This window comes from Choloepus didactylus, chromosome 4 (assembly GCF_015220235.1).
Source record: "Choloepus didactylus isolate mChoDid1 chromosome 4, mChoDid1.pri, whole genome shotgun sequence".
Classification (NCBI taxonomy): Eukaryota; Metazoa; Chordata; class Mammalia; order Pilosa; family Megalonychidae; genus Choloepus; species Choloepus didactylus.
Window position 1 is genome coordinate 8,107,820 of NC_051310.1, and position 15,105 is coordinate 8,122,924.

The window sequence follows — 15,105 nt, forward strand, 5'->3', positions numbered from 1 at the left end:
GAAAAGTGCTTTATCAGTCCTTTGAGAGCCAGAGATGTTTGTCTTCATTCTGAGAAAGCTGTCAGATGGTTTACATTATCTTCATAGTTAGAGGAAAATGATTTCAAGTAGTCCTAACATCGACAGAAAGGAATAACATTATATATACCATAAGGGCAAAATGAAGGAAGAAGAATCACATTCACAAATGCTGTATGTTTTACAAAGTACTTTCAGATGTAATATCCAATAGTCTTATCAAGTGCTACAATCTTTTTAAACAGGGAATGGCCAAATCCAGTGCTTTTGAAACAGCCCGAAGAATGCAATCTTAATTTGCCTGTATGGGACCCAAGGGTTAGTGTATTATTTTTTCCCCTACAAATTCACATTGTGCAATATCAAGTAAAAATCATCTGCATAAACTCCAGGGAGACTTCCCATCTTTTGTATTTGAGTGAATATGTCCGTATTACACTTTCTTTAAGATTACCTCAAATATTACTATTCTATGATTTGTGAAGCATAATTATGTACCCTGTAAACCACGTTTAACTGTACATAGTTTTTAATATCAACCTCACTAACATTTAATTTATTCTATATAGAAGTATCTTGTAAGTCAAAGTTGTGTGGGCGTTTGTGCTTAAAAGAAATAAAAGGATACTAAAAATCCCTGTTTTTTTTATTTGATCTAAATATTTTGTTAAAATTGGGTCATTGTAGAAAAGTTGTTGCTTAATGTTTACACGTGGCAGATAACTTCTAAGCATTGTCACTTTAGTTACCATGATGCAATTGTAAAAATTGGTTTTAGATATTCAGAGATTACAAAAACATGGTTGGGTTTAAGAAGAGGTTCCAGTTTGTTTCTTGGTATGTTATGACCACTAGTGCTTACTCATTTTAAATGTTATGACATGTACCTTATTTGATAAAAGAAATTTAAGTTTGAATAGAAATAATTCTGTTTTTCTAAATTAATTTGCTATCCTATGAAAGACTTCGTCAGTTTCAAGTTCTGTTGAATTATATCAGTTTATTTTCAAGTTTTCCAAACCTCAGGGCGTTTAATTTTGGAGGGAAGTGAATTTATAATATCCTTCTTGGAAATAAGCCACTATAATTGTGATAGAGATTAATATCAGCAGTTCATTGAATGTGCCATTATCTCTTAGAATATCAACATGAATAATATAATTTCACCATGTGTTAAGAAGCCTATACTCCTTATAAGTTAATGGTATGTTAAAAACTTGAGTTTCAGTCTTGTTTTAAGGAAGTTTTACAAAGATCTTCTAATACATTTCTCAAAAGTGTAACTTTGTTTGCATCCCGATTTCTGTTGTTGAATAAAGAAAAACTAAACATCACTAGATGCCCAAGAAAGACACTTTTTGTTCAGCAGGCACACTATTTCTAGTAAGGTTGCAGAAACAGTCATGTCCAAAAGATTCAAATAAACCATTAGTGTAGGCCAAGTCTCTGATTCTGTAAAGAATTCCTATAGAAATAATGTCTCTCTACATGATTTTTCTTTCTCAACTCCAGCTATGAATGAAATAAAAAAAAAATTAATCATTGATTCAGTTTAACAAAGGATTAAAAAAAGTCCAAGTATCTGTTGCATATGTACTTGAAGAAACTGATTGGCTGTTGTTGTATGTAGGTAAACCCCAGTGATAGGTACCATCTTATGCCTATAATTACACCAGCATACCCACAGCAGAACTCCACGTACAATGTGTCCGTTTCAACACGGATGGTCATGGTTGAGGAGTTTAAACAAGGTAAGTGTTTATCCTTCTGCTCTCCTTTATACACAGAGGATTTAAATACCAATTTAGACCCAGTAGTCTGCTGTGTAATTTAAGTCGAAGAAAGCGTTCTCTGAAGTGAATTTTGGCATTCATTTATTGGATTAAAATTCAGTTTAATTCCTCTCAGGCAATTTATTTTTGACTACCTGTTAGAAGATTAACCAGCTCTTAAAGCTATATCTTTAGCTGGGCCTTTGAGCTGGTTCAGTGCCATACTATTGCCATGTAAAATGATAAAATGATTTCATAGTTTGACTCCACTAGGTGATACGAGAGAAGCAGGCTATGTACTTTGTGAGCAAGATTGGGGCCAAACTGCCCATTATTTTGGAATAACCTCTTAACTTTTTTGAATCTGAGTTGTGCTGTTAATTTGAAGGTACAGCTATTACCGAACAGTCTGTGGAAAGACTGATTTGACTGAAAGCAGTCAAATATATAGAATTAGGCACATCTACCAGCTTGAAATTCAGAAGTTTAACATTCTTTCCTATTGTCTAGAGACACTATGCTTTTAGAAGCAGGAAACTTGTTTTTAGGAAGGCAAGAAACAAAGTTTATGGGAGATTTTTCTTGCCCAGATAACTGTACTGCTTTCAGTTTTTGGAAAGTCAGTCTATAAGCATGACATTTTAGAATAATGGTACTTTATCAGAAATCTGGCTGTCAGAAAACCTTCCAGCTTTTTTGAAAAGTGTGTTATGTAAGAATATGCTCTGAAGTCATAAATTGAAATTCTGTAAAATTATGGATTTTTTTAGGATTATAGTGAATGCACGTGGTATGTTTTAAGATTTTTAAAAATTCTAGGTTGTTAGACTGAAGCATGCAAACATTTTAATATGTTTTTAATTTAGGTCTTGCTATCACAGATGAAATTTTGCTGAGTAAGGCAGAGTGGTCCAAACTTTTTGAAGCTCCAAACTTCTTTCAAAAGTACAAGTATGTATTTTAAGGCATGTTGGACATGTTGCTTTCTTAAATGATAATTGTTTAATAGTAGCATATATGACATCTTCTCTTGCTAAACTAATGTAGCTTTGAATTTTCCTTTAAACCTCTCAGAATTTTCTGTCCTGTCATAAAGGGTGTACTGTTTTAGTAAACCATTTATTATTTACTTTTTCGTGGTAGTATTTGCTTTCTACTGTTTTGCTGACTGATCTAACCCAATTCCTACTACAACTGTAGAAATGTCAACTCTGTTGGCATGTGTTAGTGACGACCAACACTCTTAAAATCCATATACTTTGGCAAATGGGTGAACTGTTAAAATCTGTAGTCAGTATCTTCTGTTGAGTATTTTCAGCCAATCTTGGAAAATTATTTATCAAGATTCTCTATAAATAGACAAAAGTAAAAAAAAAAAGTCTATATATAGTCAATTAAATGTTTCCAGTAGTGAAAATACACTATTCGCCTACCTTTTCCAAAACCCAGTGTTAATAAAGCCCCTTCAAATACTTCTGCAAATACGTTTCTTGGGATTTAAGTGGTGTGGTGTTTTTTAGTAGTGGGTTAGTACCTTAGTTAGTACAGGTTAAAAGCCTGATTAATTGTATTGGTCTTGATGAAAATTGTAAGTTATAATAAATATTATTTTTTAAAAAACCATGGACTTGCACTTTTATTTGCCCTCTGCTGAAAATTTGCCAAAGTCCTACTTAAAAATTTTTTTTAACATTTGAAACTTTCCCGACCATTTGATCCTGTGTTGGATTGTATTTTGTAATAATCTAAGCAAGATTACTTTATGCTATTTCCCCAATTAAAAACAAGAATGATGACCTTCATGATGTCTCTGTGTTTTGTTTCTGTATCTTTTGCATGAAAAAGCAATAATAGAGCCAGCTTAATTGTTGTGTTCTGGGAGTACTGTGTTGTCAGTAAAAATTTAAGTAGCATAACATTGAACGCTCTTGTTTTATTACTTATTCCCTGTGTATTGTGCTTTTCCATTGGGCAGATAACTTTTGTTTTTTATTTTTACCTCTGATGAGGAAGTACCTTTGAACATTTAAGCTAATAAATATACACTGATCCTTTTTAAACTACAGAATAAAACAGTAGATAATTATTTGTAAGTAGAAGAATAAAGAAATTGGTGTTGTAGAAAATTCTATCAGGATCTCTAATTCCTGAGAAGGAAAGATGAAGCTTGTCTCATTCTTTTTCCCATGTCACTTCATCATAGGGGAAAACAATAGGTAGAATGTGGTTCTTGAGAGTACCTTAAGTTGCTTCCCTCACATTAAGAAAGATTAAAGAAAGATTAAGAAAGATTAAATTGAAAAGACCTTAATAGTGTCATTTAGGTGGAATAAGTTTACAATACTAGAACTTTAAAGCTGCTTTTTTTTTTTTTTTTTTAAACTGTGCAGTGTTTTTCCTTTAAAACTTAAACTATACATCGGTCTTTGCTAAATTGTACATAAAAGCTCTGACTCGATTCAAGACTATTTGATACTTTGTAAAATGTGATTTAAACTGTCTTACTGAATTCTGATACAAGCCAGTTTGTACTTTCATTTAGCATATCAGAAACTATTTAAATGTGTTAGATTTGAGAAAGTAGCAACATATCAGGGAAATTATAGCAGGAAATTTGAATTTTAACTCTTTAAGTACTGAGAGAATTAAAATTTGAAAACATGTCAATGATGGGCTGAGTTTATAACAAATTCTATTTATGTTTTCAAGTCTTCTCCAAAGAAGGCCCCTGTGACTACTATCATTAGGTTTTTGGGAGTATTCAGAGATTGGAAGTTTTTTTAAAAACATAGCCTCATATGAAATACTTCAAAGATTAGATATGCTAATAAATTGAAATCCTTAGTTTTCCCTTGAGTTAAAATTGATTAAACCTTATTTGAAGCATATACTGAAAGTATTGATAATTGATATGTATAGGATTTAAAATTGTTAAAATGTTTGTCATTCTTGGAAGGGAGGGTACCATGGAGAAAATTTCATTTGTCTTAAAAAATGGACAAGTCATCTTCTAGAAATTGAAATACCAGCATTCCTTGAGAAAAACCTGGTAATGTTGCTTTGTGGAATTTTAAATAGTTTTAAGAAAATATTTTTCATGTTCCTCATATATTTAATAGTTCAGTAACTAGCAATAAAATAAATAATAAACATAGGGAATGTAAATACTAATTTCAGGCATCACATCACACTAGGAAACATGGAACGGAAGGTAATGGGGGAAAAAAAGCCCAGAATGTTCCCTGAGATGTAAGATTAATAATTTAACATTAAACAAGTATGTATATAAAATAATTTGGCCTTAAAGCATGCTTAAAAACTTTTATAGTACACTCTATCTCTACTGTTTAGGCTTAGTTACTTAAAGATCAAAGAATTGCAATAGTTTTTGAGAACTAGATGTTTAAGTTCACATTTTTTGAGCTATGATCTGTCAAGGTAAAATGGCTAGGGAAACCTAATTTATAGTGTACTTCTTTACTAAATAGTTACAGGTAATACAGCAACTAATTTAGATGCTCTTGGGAGATTTAAAATAGGTTTTAATTTATTTGGGGTACATTTTCATAGTTACATTTTTATTGGAAACCATGGTAATCTAAATTTGTGGAAAACTCAACGACAAGTGAATTGCACTAAGACTTCAAAGTGTCTTTTAAAGGCATTTGAGCATCTTAAGCATGACAATCTTAAGTGGCAGTTCAGAGTACCTTATTTCTTGTGGAATGTACTTGTGTTGAGTGAAGATTCCTTCATCCTGAAGGATGTGGTTATTCACAGATCATGTTTAGAAGGATGACTTAACTTCTTTCTAGGGGCAAAATAGAGGATCATTATTTGGTAGAGCTACAAAATAATGGAGCCTAAATTTAGTGGTACTTTTGCTTGGTCCCTGTGCTTTAAAAGGGATCTTAGGAATTGAATTTGTAGTTCTGGTTTTTTAAACTTAACAACATGTAGGTGATTTTTAGAAGAACAAGGTTGGGATTTTGTTTTTCATTTCTTAGATGGATGAGTGTTCTGTAAACTAATTGCTAATGGCTGAAAGAAAATAATTGCACATTATCTAAATTACTGCATTTTATATTCCTCTTCAAATTTGTTTAAATGTGGCTGAATAAACTGACATATAACCTCAGCTTACAATATTCCTTAGACCAATTTAATGCTTTTAACAATAAGTAAACAGATGCCTTTGTGCATTAACAAAGTTCAGAAGAGGTATTTTTCCACCCCTGGATTTCAGTAGGACCCAAAATTGAACAACTGACCTTTTAACTGCTAACAAAATTATGTTCAAATGAATTATTTTGCCCTCATAAAAAGAGAATATTGATCATCATTTAAGCTTTTATTGAAGACTCTGGTGGGTCATTAATAATACTCATTTCAGCAGTTTGGTAAAGTAGTGATTTAGGGACTGTGAGGGACTTTTGTCTCTATGCTAGGTAGTCCAAGATAACTTTGTGTTTTTGAGTTTTTGTTTGCATGCTTGCTTTTTATACTTTGCCGTCTCTTGTTTTAAGTTATTATACTTTGCCAGAGAGCTTTCGTCTACCCATCTCCCCCCCCCCCCCCTTTTTTAAAGCAGTTGGCCATTTCAGTCTCCCAGCAACCTAGAAAATCAAGTTACTGAGTTTGTTAGGATTTTGATTTAAAAACTTTTAAGGGCCCCAAGTGTGGGTTTTAGGGGTTTTTCTGTTTATAAAATGGCTGACCCTCTAGTGCTTTTATGTGACTTTTATTGTATACTCAGAGGCCATATGCCTGCTCTGTGTATTTGAATTGCTCCAAATGATGCTGAACAGATGAACTGATAAAGAAAGTATTGGTCTGATTGAATTTGGACTGAATATTCACATATCTATTTCCATGTTTGATGTTCATCTGTTACCTTAGATTAATAATACTTGAAGTTACATTTCAACTTCACAGTTCATCTGTCATTTTGACAGGTACTGTTACTCTGTTTCACAGATGCATATAAGCCTTGTCTATGGTTAAATAGTCACGGAGTATCAGAACTATTTTTCAGTGCTTTGTGAGCATAAATAATAATCAAATGGGCTTTTTAAGGAAGTATGATTAAAAGATGTTTAACCTTGTAAAACCTTCAGTGTCCTTTGCCTAAATGTTATATTTTTCTTGGCTAACCTAAACTAGTTAATTAGTTTTTTTCCAGGTCAAGGTCAGACTTTTGCTTTTGGTCAGAAACCTCACTTGTAAAAATGTGATAGAAGACATCATAAAAGATTCCATTGTTTAGAGAAGTTAAACAAAAAATTGTTCTTGGTTATATTCCCACTTTTCTAACCAGGATCTATACTACATAATGATGTCAGTTTGCTTTATGAAGTAGTTTCTGGTGAGAAGTTTGACTCCCGGCACTTCTAAACTGGATACTGTAGAAGGGTATATTGCGCTGAAATTTTTCAGTCTTACGAAATTGATTTATACATTATCCTTTAGTTGTAATAGTTTGTTTTAAAAATGGTTTGAGACTAGATGTTTGATCATGATGGTATTTTCTAAAATGAAAACGTACCTTTTCTCTAATTTAAAAGGGATTGAATTTTCACTCTCATGTGAGTGGTGTTTCTTTGTGTCATAGATAGTTGTTTTGTTCCATGAAAAAAGACATGACCTGACATCAGTATTCAGTTTAACTTTTGCTACCTTTAATTTGAATTAAAAAGCATGATATATTTGATACTATTTTGAAGTCATCAATGTAATAGCTATATTTAGTGATCACATATTTGTGGCCAAAGCCCCTGGTATGTTGTTTCCATCGAAAGTTTTGTTTTAATAGATTATATTTCAGTGAGCAGCTCTTAGATTTCATACTTTTGAAAAGGTAGAGCATTCCACCTGAGTCATTGAATGGAACAGTCAGTTAATGTTTATTCAGTGTTCTTGAATTAAGGTGCTTTTTATTATAATTATTCATAAAATTACTTTTTTTCAGAATTAAATTCACCAATAATTTGAAACTTGTGAAATTTAGCTTATGCTTTTATGTGCGTATTGAGATTTCAAACCCCCTTGCTAAATTGATGTTTTTTTTTAACTGTAAAGACGCTTATTATATTATGGTTTTAATATCCAGCACATAGCACTTAAATAAAATAAATAGCATGTTGTCTTTATCTTCAAAGGCATTATATTGTACTTCTAGCAAGTGCACCAACAGAAAAACAACGCCTAGAATGGTGAGTATGATACTAGACTTCACAGAAAAAATAACCACAGAACAAAATAGGAGATGGAAGGAAATCCTTAAAACATCCAGTTTGGTTTTGATTTGTTTGAGAAGGAAACTCTACAACTTGTAATGGAAGTATAGGAATTAGGGAATCTGTATACAACTTAATTTTTATTTGCTTCGTACAGATGCATGTAACATTTCTTAAATATATCTAAAGTGCCTTGTTTTAGCTTGCTGTTTTTTTCTTTTTTAAATATTTGTGGGAATGTATCTTGTAACTTTTGGTTTGAATGAAATGTGGTTTGGTTCTCTTCCTTTTATGGGAGAAAAGTTGATTGTTTCTGCCTCATTTTTTGTTAGAGCACAAGGCTTTAGTTTTATCTGTGGCATTCTGACAGTAAACTACTCGTGTGTATGCTTGTTATTGTAACCTTTATATTACATAAACATATTTTATAATTCTTTTTTAAGTTTACCAAAACTTTCAGTAATGCTAAGTGACATTTGTTCAGGGTGGGCTTGGTGGAATCAAAAATCCGAATCCTAGTTGGAAGTTTGGAGAAGAATGAATTTATCACACTGGCTCATGTGAATCCCCAGTCATTTCCAGCTCCCAAAGAAAATCCTGACAAGTAAGCAGTTTTCTAATTTAATTCCCTCTTCCCCTTTTCAACTTTCATCAGTAGAAGCTTTTATAGGTAATTTTCTATATTTAGGCTCACTATTCAAAACCTTAATTTGGAATTTATAGCCTTGCTTTTCCTGATCAGAAACATTGAAGAGAAAGACTATTTCTTAAGAAAAATTAGCACTGAAATACATTTTCTCTGATAACTATCTCTAATGATGAGATACCTGTTGACTAATTAGAGTTCACGTTCTGAGGATTTGTCCCAGAACTGCTTGAGCATTCCTCTTAACATTCCTTTCTTCTCTCCTGTTTTGCACGATTGTTGGAATAGTGCTATATACCAAGCATTAGTCTTTACTTTTTATCTTAATTTTTTTAAAAGGATTATACTTTGATTTTGTCCTTCGAAAAATCTGATTTGTGATGGATTTTGGAACATACTGAGAACATCTGCTAATCAAAGCAGGCTTGCTTTATCCTTTTAAGGGTCTTTTATAGGTCAGTGGCTGATTTGTTGCTGTATTACTTAATTTGAGACTCCTTTGCCTGTATTGCATTTGGAGGGTGAAAGTGTATTATCAGTAATGAACTCTTTTTAATTGTAAAAAAGAAAGCAATATTAAATATTGAAAAGTATAGGTGAAAGGATCACTGAAGATCCTGTCATTACAGATTAGCTGTTACTGGGATTCTGGTTGTTTCTTTCCATATATATAGAATTTCTTTTTTTCTGTTGTAGTCATATGAATGAGTTCTGTTATTTGTGGGGTTTTGTTTTTTTGTTTGTTTTTTTTTTACAATTTTATGTTACTGCAATTTTAATGATTTAAAGACTGTGATGTTTCAGTAGATACACCATGAAATGTTCAAAAGTAGCTGAATCACCACTTTCCTCAGTTATGCTACAGTGAAATTCTGTTTATGTGGCTTTTTTATTGAGTTTTTTTAATGCAATTTTATTGAGATGCAGTCACATAACATACAGTGCTCCAGAGTGTATAATCAGTTGTTCATAGTAGTGCATTCATCACCACAATCTATCTTTGAACATTTTCATTACTCCAAAAAATCAATTGAGTTTTAAAAGTAAGGAATATATATTTGAGTTCTAGTTAATGTTTTTGTGTCTAGAACATCCTTTTTTGTTTCAGATTTTTCTAAAAAGCTGTTCTTTTTCCTTCATCAGTTTGGATGTAATTTTTCTTTGATTACAGTTCCTTTGATGCTTGAGAATCCTCATCAAGGGCATTGGCTATCAAACTATAGATAGTATGAGTATATTTGCACTGGAATCCTGATGGTTTATATGGAATAGGAATATAGAAAACAAGTGTAGGGGCAGCATTTAAGTGAGTTTTGATGGTATTTCAATTTAAAACATAGTTTGCCTATACATTTGTTTTCAAGATTTCCACATTCTTTAGGTTGTAACCACATTGCTAGCAATATTTACATGAAGTCCTGATAAACCACAGTAATGCTCTTACTTTGCAGGGAAGAATTTCGTACAATGTGGGTGATTGGTTTAGTGTTTAAAAAAACAGAAAATTCCGAAAACCTCAGTGTTGATCTGACCTATGATATTCAGTCTTTCACAGATACAGGTATGTCTCTACTTGGATAATTAAAACATTTGTGTACTTACATATTTGAATCAGTCCTGATGTACACCAGAGTGATATTTGCAGTAACTGTTCAGATTACTTGGGAATATTAAAGTTTGATCTTCAAAATAATTTTAATGGTTTTGCATTAGTTACTAGTTTCAGTAGTGTCCAGTGTATAAATGATTTTTCTCTATTAATGGCAGACCTTAAAGTAAGTAGAAAAAATTTAAATTTGATTTATCCACGTTACTTATGAAATTAGAAACAACCTGAGTATATGAATGTCTTAAAAGACTGTACCTGTTTGTGACTTTCTTAATATAATCTTGAACCTTTGGAATTGATGAAGCTGAACTTCTGATGACTTGGAAGAAATTTATTCTGTATGGTCAATGTATGTTTAAGTGTTAATTCATGGGTAGAGAGTAGGGTGATTTACATTTCACATTGACCTATAAAGATTATTTTAGTGCATTTTAACTAAAGACCAAATGGTGGGCATAGATGACAAAAGCTAAAGCTATATGCACATGCACAACTTTTAAGGAAATGGTGAATAGGCATATGGACAACTGTGCATCTCTTTAAGGATTAATTCTATTCTCTTTCAAATATCCCCTCCCCAACCCCACCTCAATTTTTAAAAATATCAACAATTGGCATTTTTAGCTATCTAGCTGGGTTAAGGAGTTTTCCCAGAGAACATTGAGATTTCACATTTATTTTTTGCCTACCTACAGAGAGAAAAAGGGAAAAATTGAATAATTTGGTTAACTTTTTTAATGTGGAATAGGTGACTTCTTCATAGTCACATATAATGAATTAAAGAAATTGAGTAATGCTAGGACTTTAAGTAGAAATTAGATTAAATTAAAAAAAATTTTTTATTAAGGTTTATTCACATACCATACAAGCATCCAAATTAGATTAAATTTTTACAGTGTGTTTCATTTAAAAATCAATCTCTTAAGTTTAGATACTATGGTAAGATGCTTTCATTTAACGATGACAATGCTGTGAATAATGACTTGTGTGTATGAATTAAAATTCTGAAAATCAATGTGCTAACTGTAATAAAGGTGAAATAAAAGAAAAAGAATAAGTATTTCATTATGTAATTGGGTACAATGACAGTAGAGGACGTACGTAAATAGTCAGGTGCTTGCATCTTATTACTGGTGGTGTCACATCTGTGAATTCCAACTGATAGGGGTGTTACACTGATTCAGATACCATCAGCAGTGTTATATCGGTGGCATGGTCAAAGTAAAAGTTTCAACTACAACAAAAGACAATCTTCTCTTGCTTTACAATATGGTAGTTGCATTCCTAGAAAATTTAGATTAAAAATACATTGTTTTATGTAAAATTGAGTTAGGTTCTTGGTTGAAATAATTTTTAAGTAGGTTTTTCATCTTTAGGAATATAGGTAGGACATGGGATAATTCTTTATTGTGAGGAACTGTACACATTGCAGCATATCTAACATCCCTAGCCAGTTACAACCCTTTATCATTGTGACGAGAAAAACACCCCCACAGATTTCTAGGATATCATCTGGAGACTGACACTCCACCTTCTGAGTACCACCGAAGTGTTTTTTTCCGAAGTAAAAATAACCCTTGTTAACTGAAACCGTTTATGCACTAAGTCATGGAGCGAGAACTTGATTCTAAAATTTGTTTTGTACATTGCCTTCAAGTTAACTTATCAAAGATTGTTATTAGTGAACCATCAAGATTTTGAAAGAACTCTTAGGTACTTTAGGTAAGAAATATTTAGTTGTCCTGTATCTTGAAACATTTTAATGGAATCCTTAATGTCAGGGATTTTTTTAGTAAAACAAATTTCACACATTCAAACCTGAACTCTTCATTTCTCTGGTCCCAGCTTGTTTCTTATGAAGACTTTTTGATCTCAATTATTGGCAGCTGCATTTTTCTAGTTGTTCTAGCTGGAAGCTTTGGAATCATCCTTGACTCCTCTTTTTCCCCTACTCCATATCAGTCCATTACTGAATCACATTGCCTCTGCTTTCAGAATGCATTGAGATTACTGCCACTTCTGCTATTTACAACACTTGTCACCCTGGTACAAGCCACTATCATTGCTCTGGTGGATTACTACCGCTGCCATATATCTTTCCTGTTCTGCCTTTCCTCTCCTCTCAACCAGTATCCAGAGTGATCTTTTTAAGCCAAATCACGTCTCACCTCCTTAAAATTTATAATGGCTCCTCACTTTTACTCCATTTAGAATAAAAGTCCAAGTCCTTATTGTGGTTTGCAAACCTCTACCTGATCTGACCTTCCCATTATGTCTCGGAATCATTTTCTTTTTTTAGGTCCACAATCCTTTAACCATATGTCTTCGGGCCAGAAAGGTAATAAAGTTCATATACTTTATATTACATAACATACCCAGTGGCACCTGGAGTAGCATGTGGTTATCAAAGGCAGTGGCATTTCTTTAGGGAACACATTAGGCAAAAGAAAAAGACCAAATAGCCACAAATAGTTCAGATCAGGTTTTGTTGCAAGGTGAATTTTTGTGCCAAATTTAGAAGACTTCTGTGTTGAAACCTTTTGAGATTTTAGAGTTGAAGGTAAAGGATTATGACTTTCCGCTTTTCTCTTCCCTCAATGGCCTTTTTGCTTTTTACTTCAAGCATTCCAGGCATGTTCCCTACTCAGTGCATTTTGTCCTTGGTGTTTACTGTCTCTGAAATGTGATTCCAGCAGATACCCTCAGCTTGCTTCCTCATTTTCATTTAAGTCTCCACTCAAAAATGCCATTTCACTTTTTAGGCTATGCTCCCTGTCCTCTTCCTTACTCCATTTTTCTCCATGGCACATATCACCGTCTGACATATATTTTACTTATTTGATTTCTTTTCTGTTTTTTTTGCATTCTCTTCATTAGAATGTGGATTCTGTGAGGCTATTTTGGTTTCTCTTGATCACTGGTCTAGAACAGTTTGGTATATTATAGGTGCTCAAGGGATATTTGTATGACTGAGTGAATTTTTCTATTTTGGTGCCCAGTGGACCTAAATAATTTGCATTTATTTATTTTTAGTATTTTCCTGTTGTTCCTGTGACCTCTGTTATTTGTGCTATTTCTATAATAGAAAATATGTCATCACTTACCTTAGTATTTTATCTTACAGACTCTAGAAAAGCTATCTCTCAGTTATAGTTCCATGGGTTTGACTTTTATTTTCCTGCATGTGTTACATACTTGGGTTAGAACTTCAAATTCTACTGGTATCACAAAAGAGTATGTGTTAAAAAGCCCTTTTTCTCCAATTCTGCAATTTATTAAAGTTACACTGGCAGAATTAATCTTTATGCTTTTATTCCTCATGTACATCTTGTGGTAAAATCAATGAGTGATTTGACCTGATAATTTTAAAGATAAGGCGGTATTGATTGAAAAAGTGTCTCTATTTAGAATAGATCCTCGTGGTTGAGTTTAACTGCTTTTATTAAAATGTTTCTGTTTCTTTAACAATTTCCTAATTGTGTAGTTTATAGGCAAGCAATAAACAGCAAGATGTTTGAGGTGGATATGAAAATTGCTGCAATGCATGTAAAAAAAAAGCAACTCCATCAACTACTACCTAATCATGTGCTTCAGAAAAAGAAAAAGGTAAATTTAGAAAGTACTTACAGAAGCATTACTAACAATGTTTTATGCATCCAGTTTATCACTATTTCAAAATCTTGGCTCAGTTGATAATAAGTCATATTTGAAATAGATCATAGTATTTTTAAACTCTGTTATATGGAGCAATTGTATTGTGAAATCTTGCTCCTAATCAGGTCTCTCATACACACTTCAGAGAAATTAGTGGTGATGCTTTGTACCTGTCTTTTGTACATGATCATATTCTTTTTTAAAAGACTTTTATTCTTAGCCATTTAAAATCCCCCATCAATATCTACTTTTCCTTCCTTTAAAAAGTGACAAAAAAAAACTAGTCAGTTGATATGTGGATCAAGTAATGTGGAAATCTTTTAACGAAAATGGCTTATTTTGGGGAATGTAAAAACGATGCATGTATATTACTTAAAAATTTAAAAATACTCAGTATAAAAAGGATCACTGGCATCCTTCCCTAGGGTTAACTATATTTTGCAGTACATTGTTCAAATGTTATTTCTTGTTTTTTAATAACTTAGAGCCATTTTCCCCTTATTTGGACTCATTGTAGAAGGCATATTGGAATTTTAGTGCAGAGATAGCATTTTACATTTTTTTCTTTAAGTGGTTTTAAAAATACATGGCTTATTTCTATAATGGAATACTTTAATGAGCTTAGAACTGCATTTATTAATAGTGAATAAAAAATTTGTGGAAACATAGGTAGCACATAGTTTACAAGTTCAAAAACTTGTAAAACAGTATTGTTGAGGAGAGAGTATGAAATAAAAGTATGGTAGAGAATGATTGCTTTCAGGATAATGTTTGGTTTTCTAGAGCTGGGTTGGGTGGGGAGAAGGGAATGAAATGAATACACAGTGGGCTTCAACTTTATAATATTTTGTTTCTTAAAACATAGAATGTATTATGAATAGAATAGATTATGGTACAAAAGCATTAACATTAAGGACAAGGACGCTAGTAGACTTCCTGACTCAAATTCGGGTTCACTGCTTCCTTGCTGTCAGACTTGAGCAAGTTATGAAATGAATGAATGTCTCCTGATTTACTTTGTCTCTAAAATTGAGATAATATTTTTAGCTATCTCCTTAGGTGTTTTGTGAGGATTGAATGAGTGGGTACACATAATGGGTTTAGACTAGAGCCTAATGCACAGTAAATATTCCTATTAGCTTCTGTTGTTACCATGATTGTCAGTATTAT

The 15,105-nt window shown here is 32.4% G+C and overlaps 1 protein-coding gene across 5 annotated transcripts in view; it reads left to right on the forward strand.

Moving 5' to 3' along the window:
* The window catches only part of PAPOLA (poly(A) polymerase alpha), a 67,669-nt gene that overhangs the window by 24,841 nt on the left and 27,723 nt on the right, over window positions 1–15,105 (forward strand). For 4 of the 5 annotated variants that reach the window (XM_037831919.1, XM_037831917.1, XM_037831918.1 and 1 more), the window contains exons 10-16: window positions 264–336; window positions 1,649–1,769; window positions 2,657–2,741; window positions 7,949–8,002; window positions 8,511–8,630; window positions 10,124–10,233; window positions 13,766–13,887. In XM_037831919.1, coding sequence (XP_037687847.1) covers window positions 264–336; window positions 1,649–1,769; window positions 2,657–2,741; window positions 7,949–8,002; window positions 8,511–8,630; window positions 10,124–10,233; window positions 13,766–13,887 — 685 coding nt within the window. Of the gene's footprint in view, window positions 1–263; window positions 337–1,648; window positions 1,770–2,656; window positions 2,742–7,948; window positions 8,003–8,510; window positions 8,631–10,123; window positions 10,234–12,580; window positions 13,721–13,765; window positions 13,888–15,105 lie in introns of those variants that run through there. The other variant, XM_037831920.1, reaches the window with a different exon arrangement.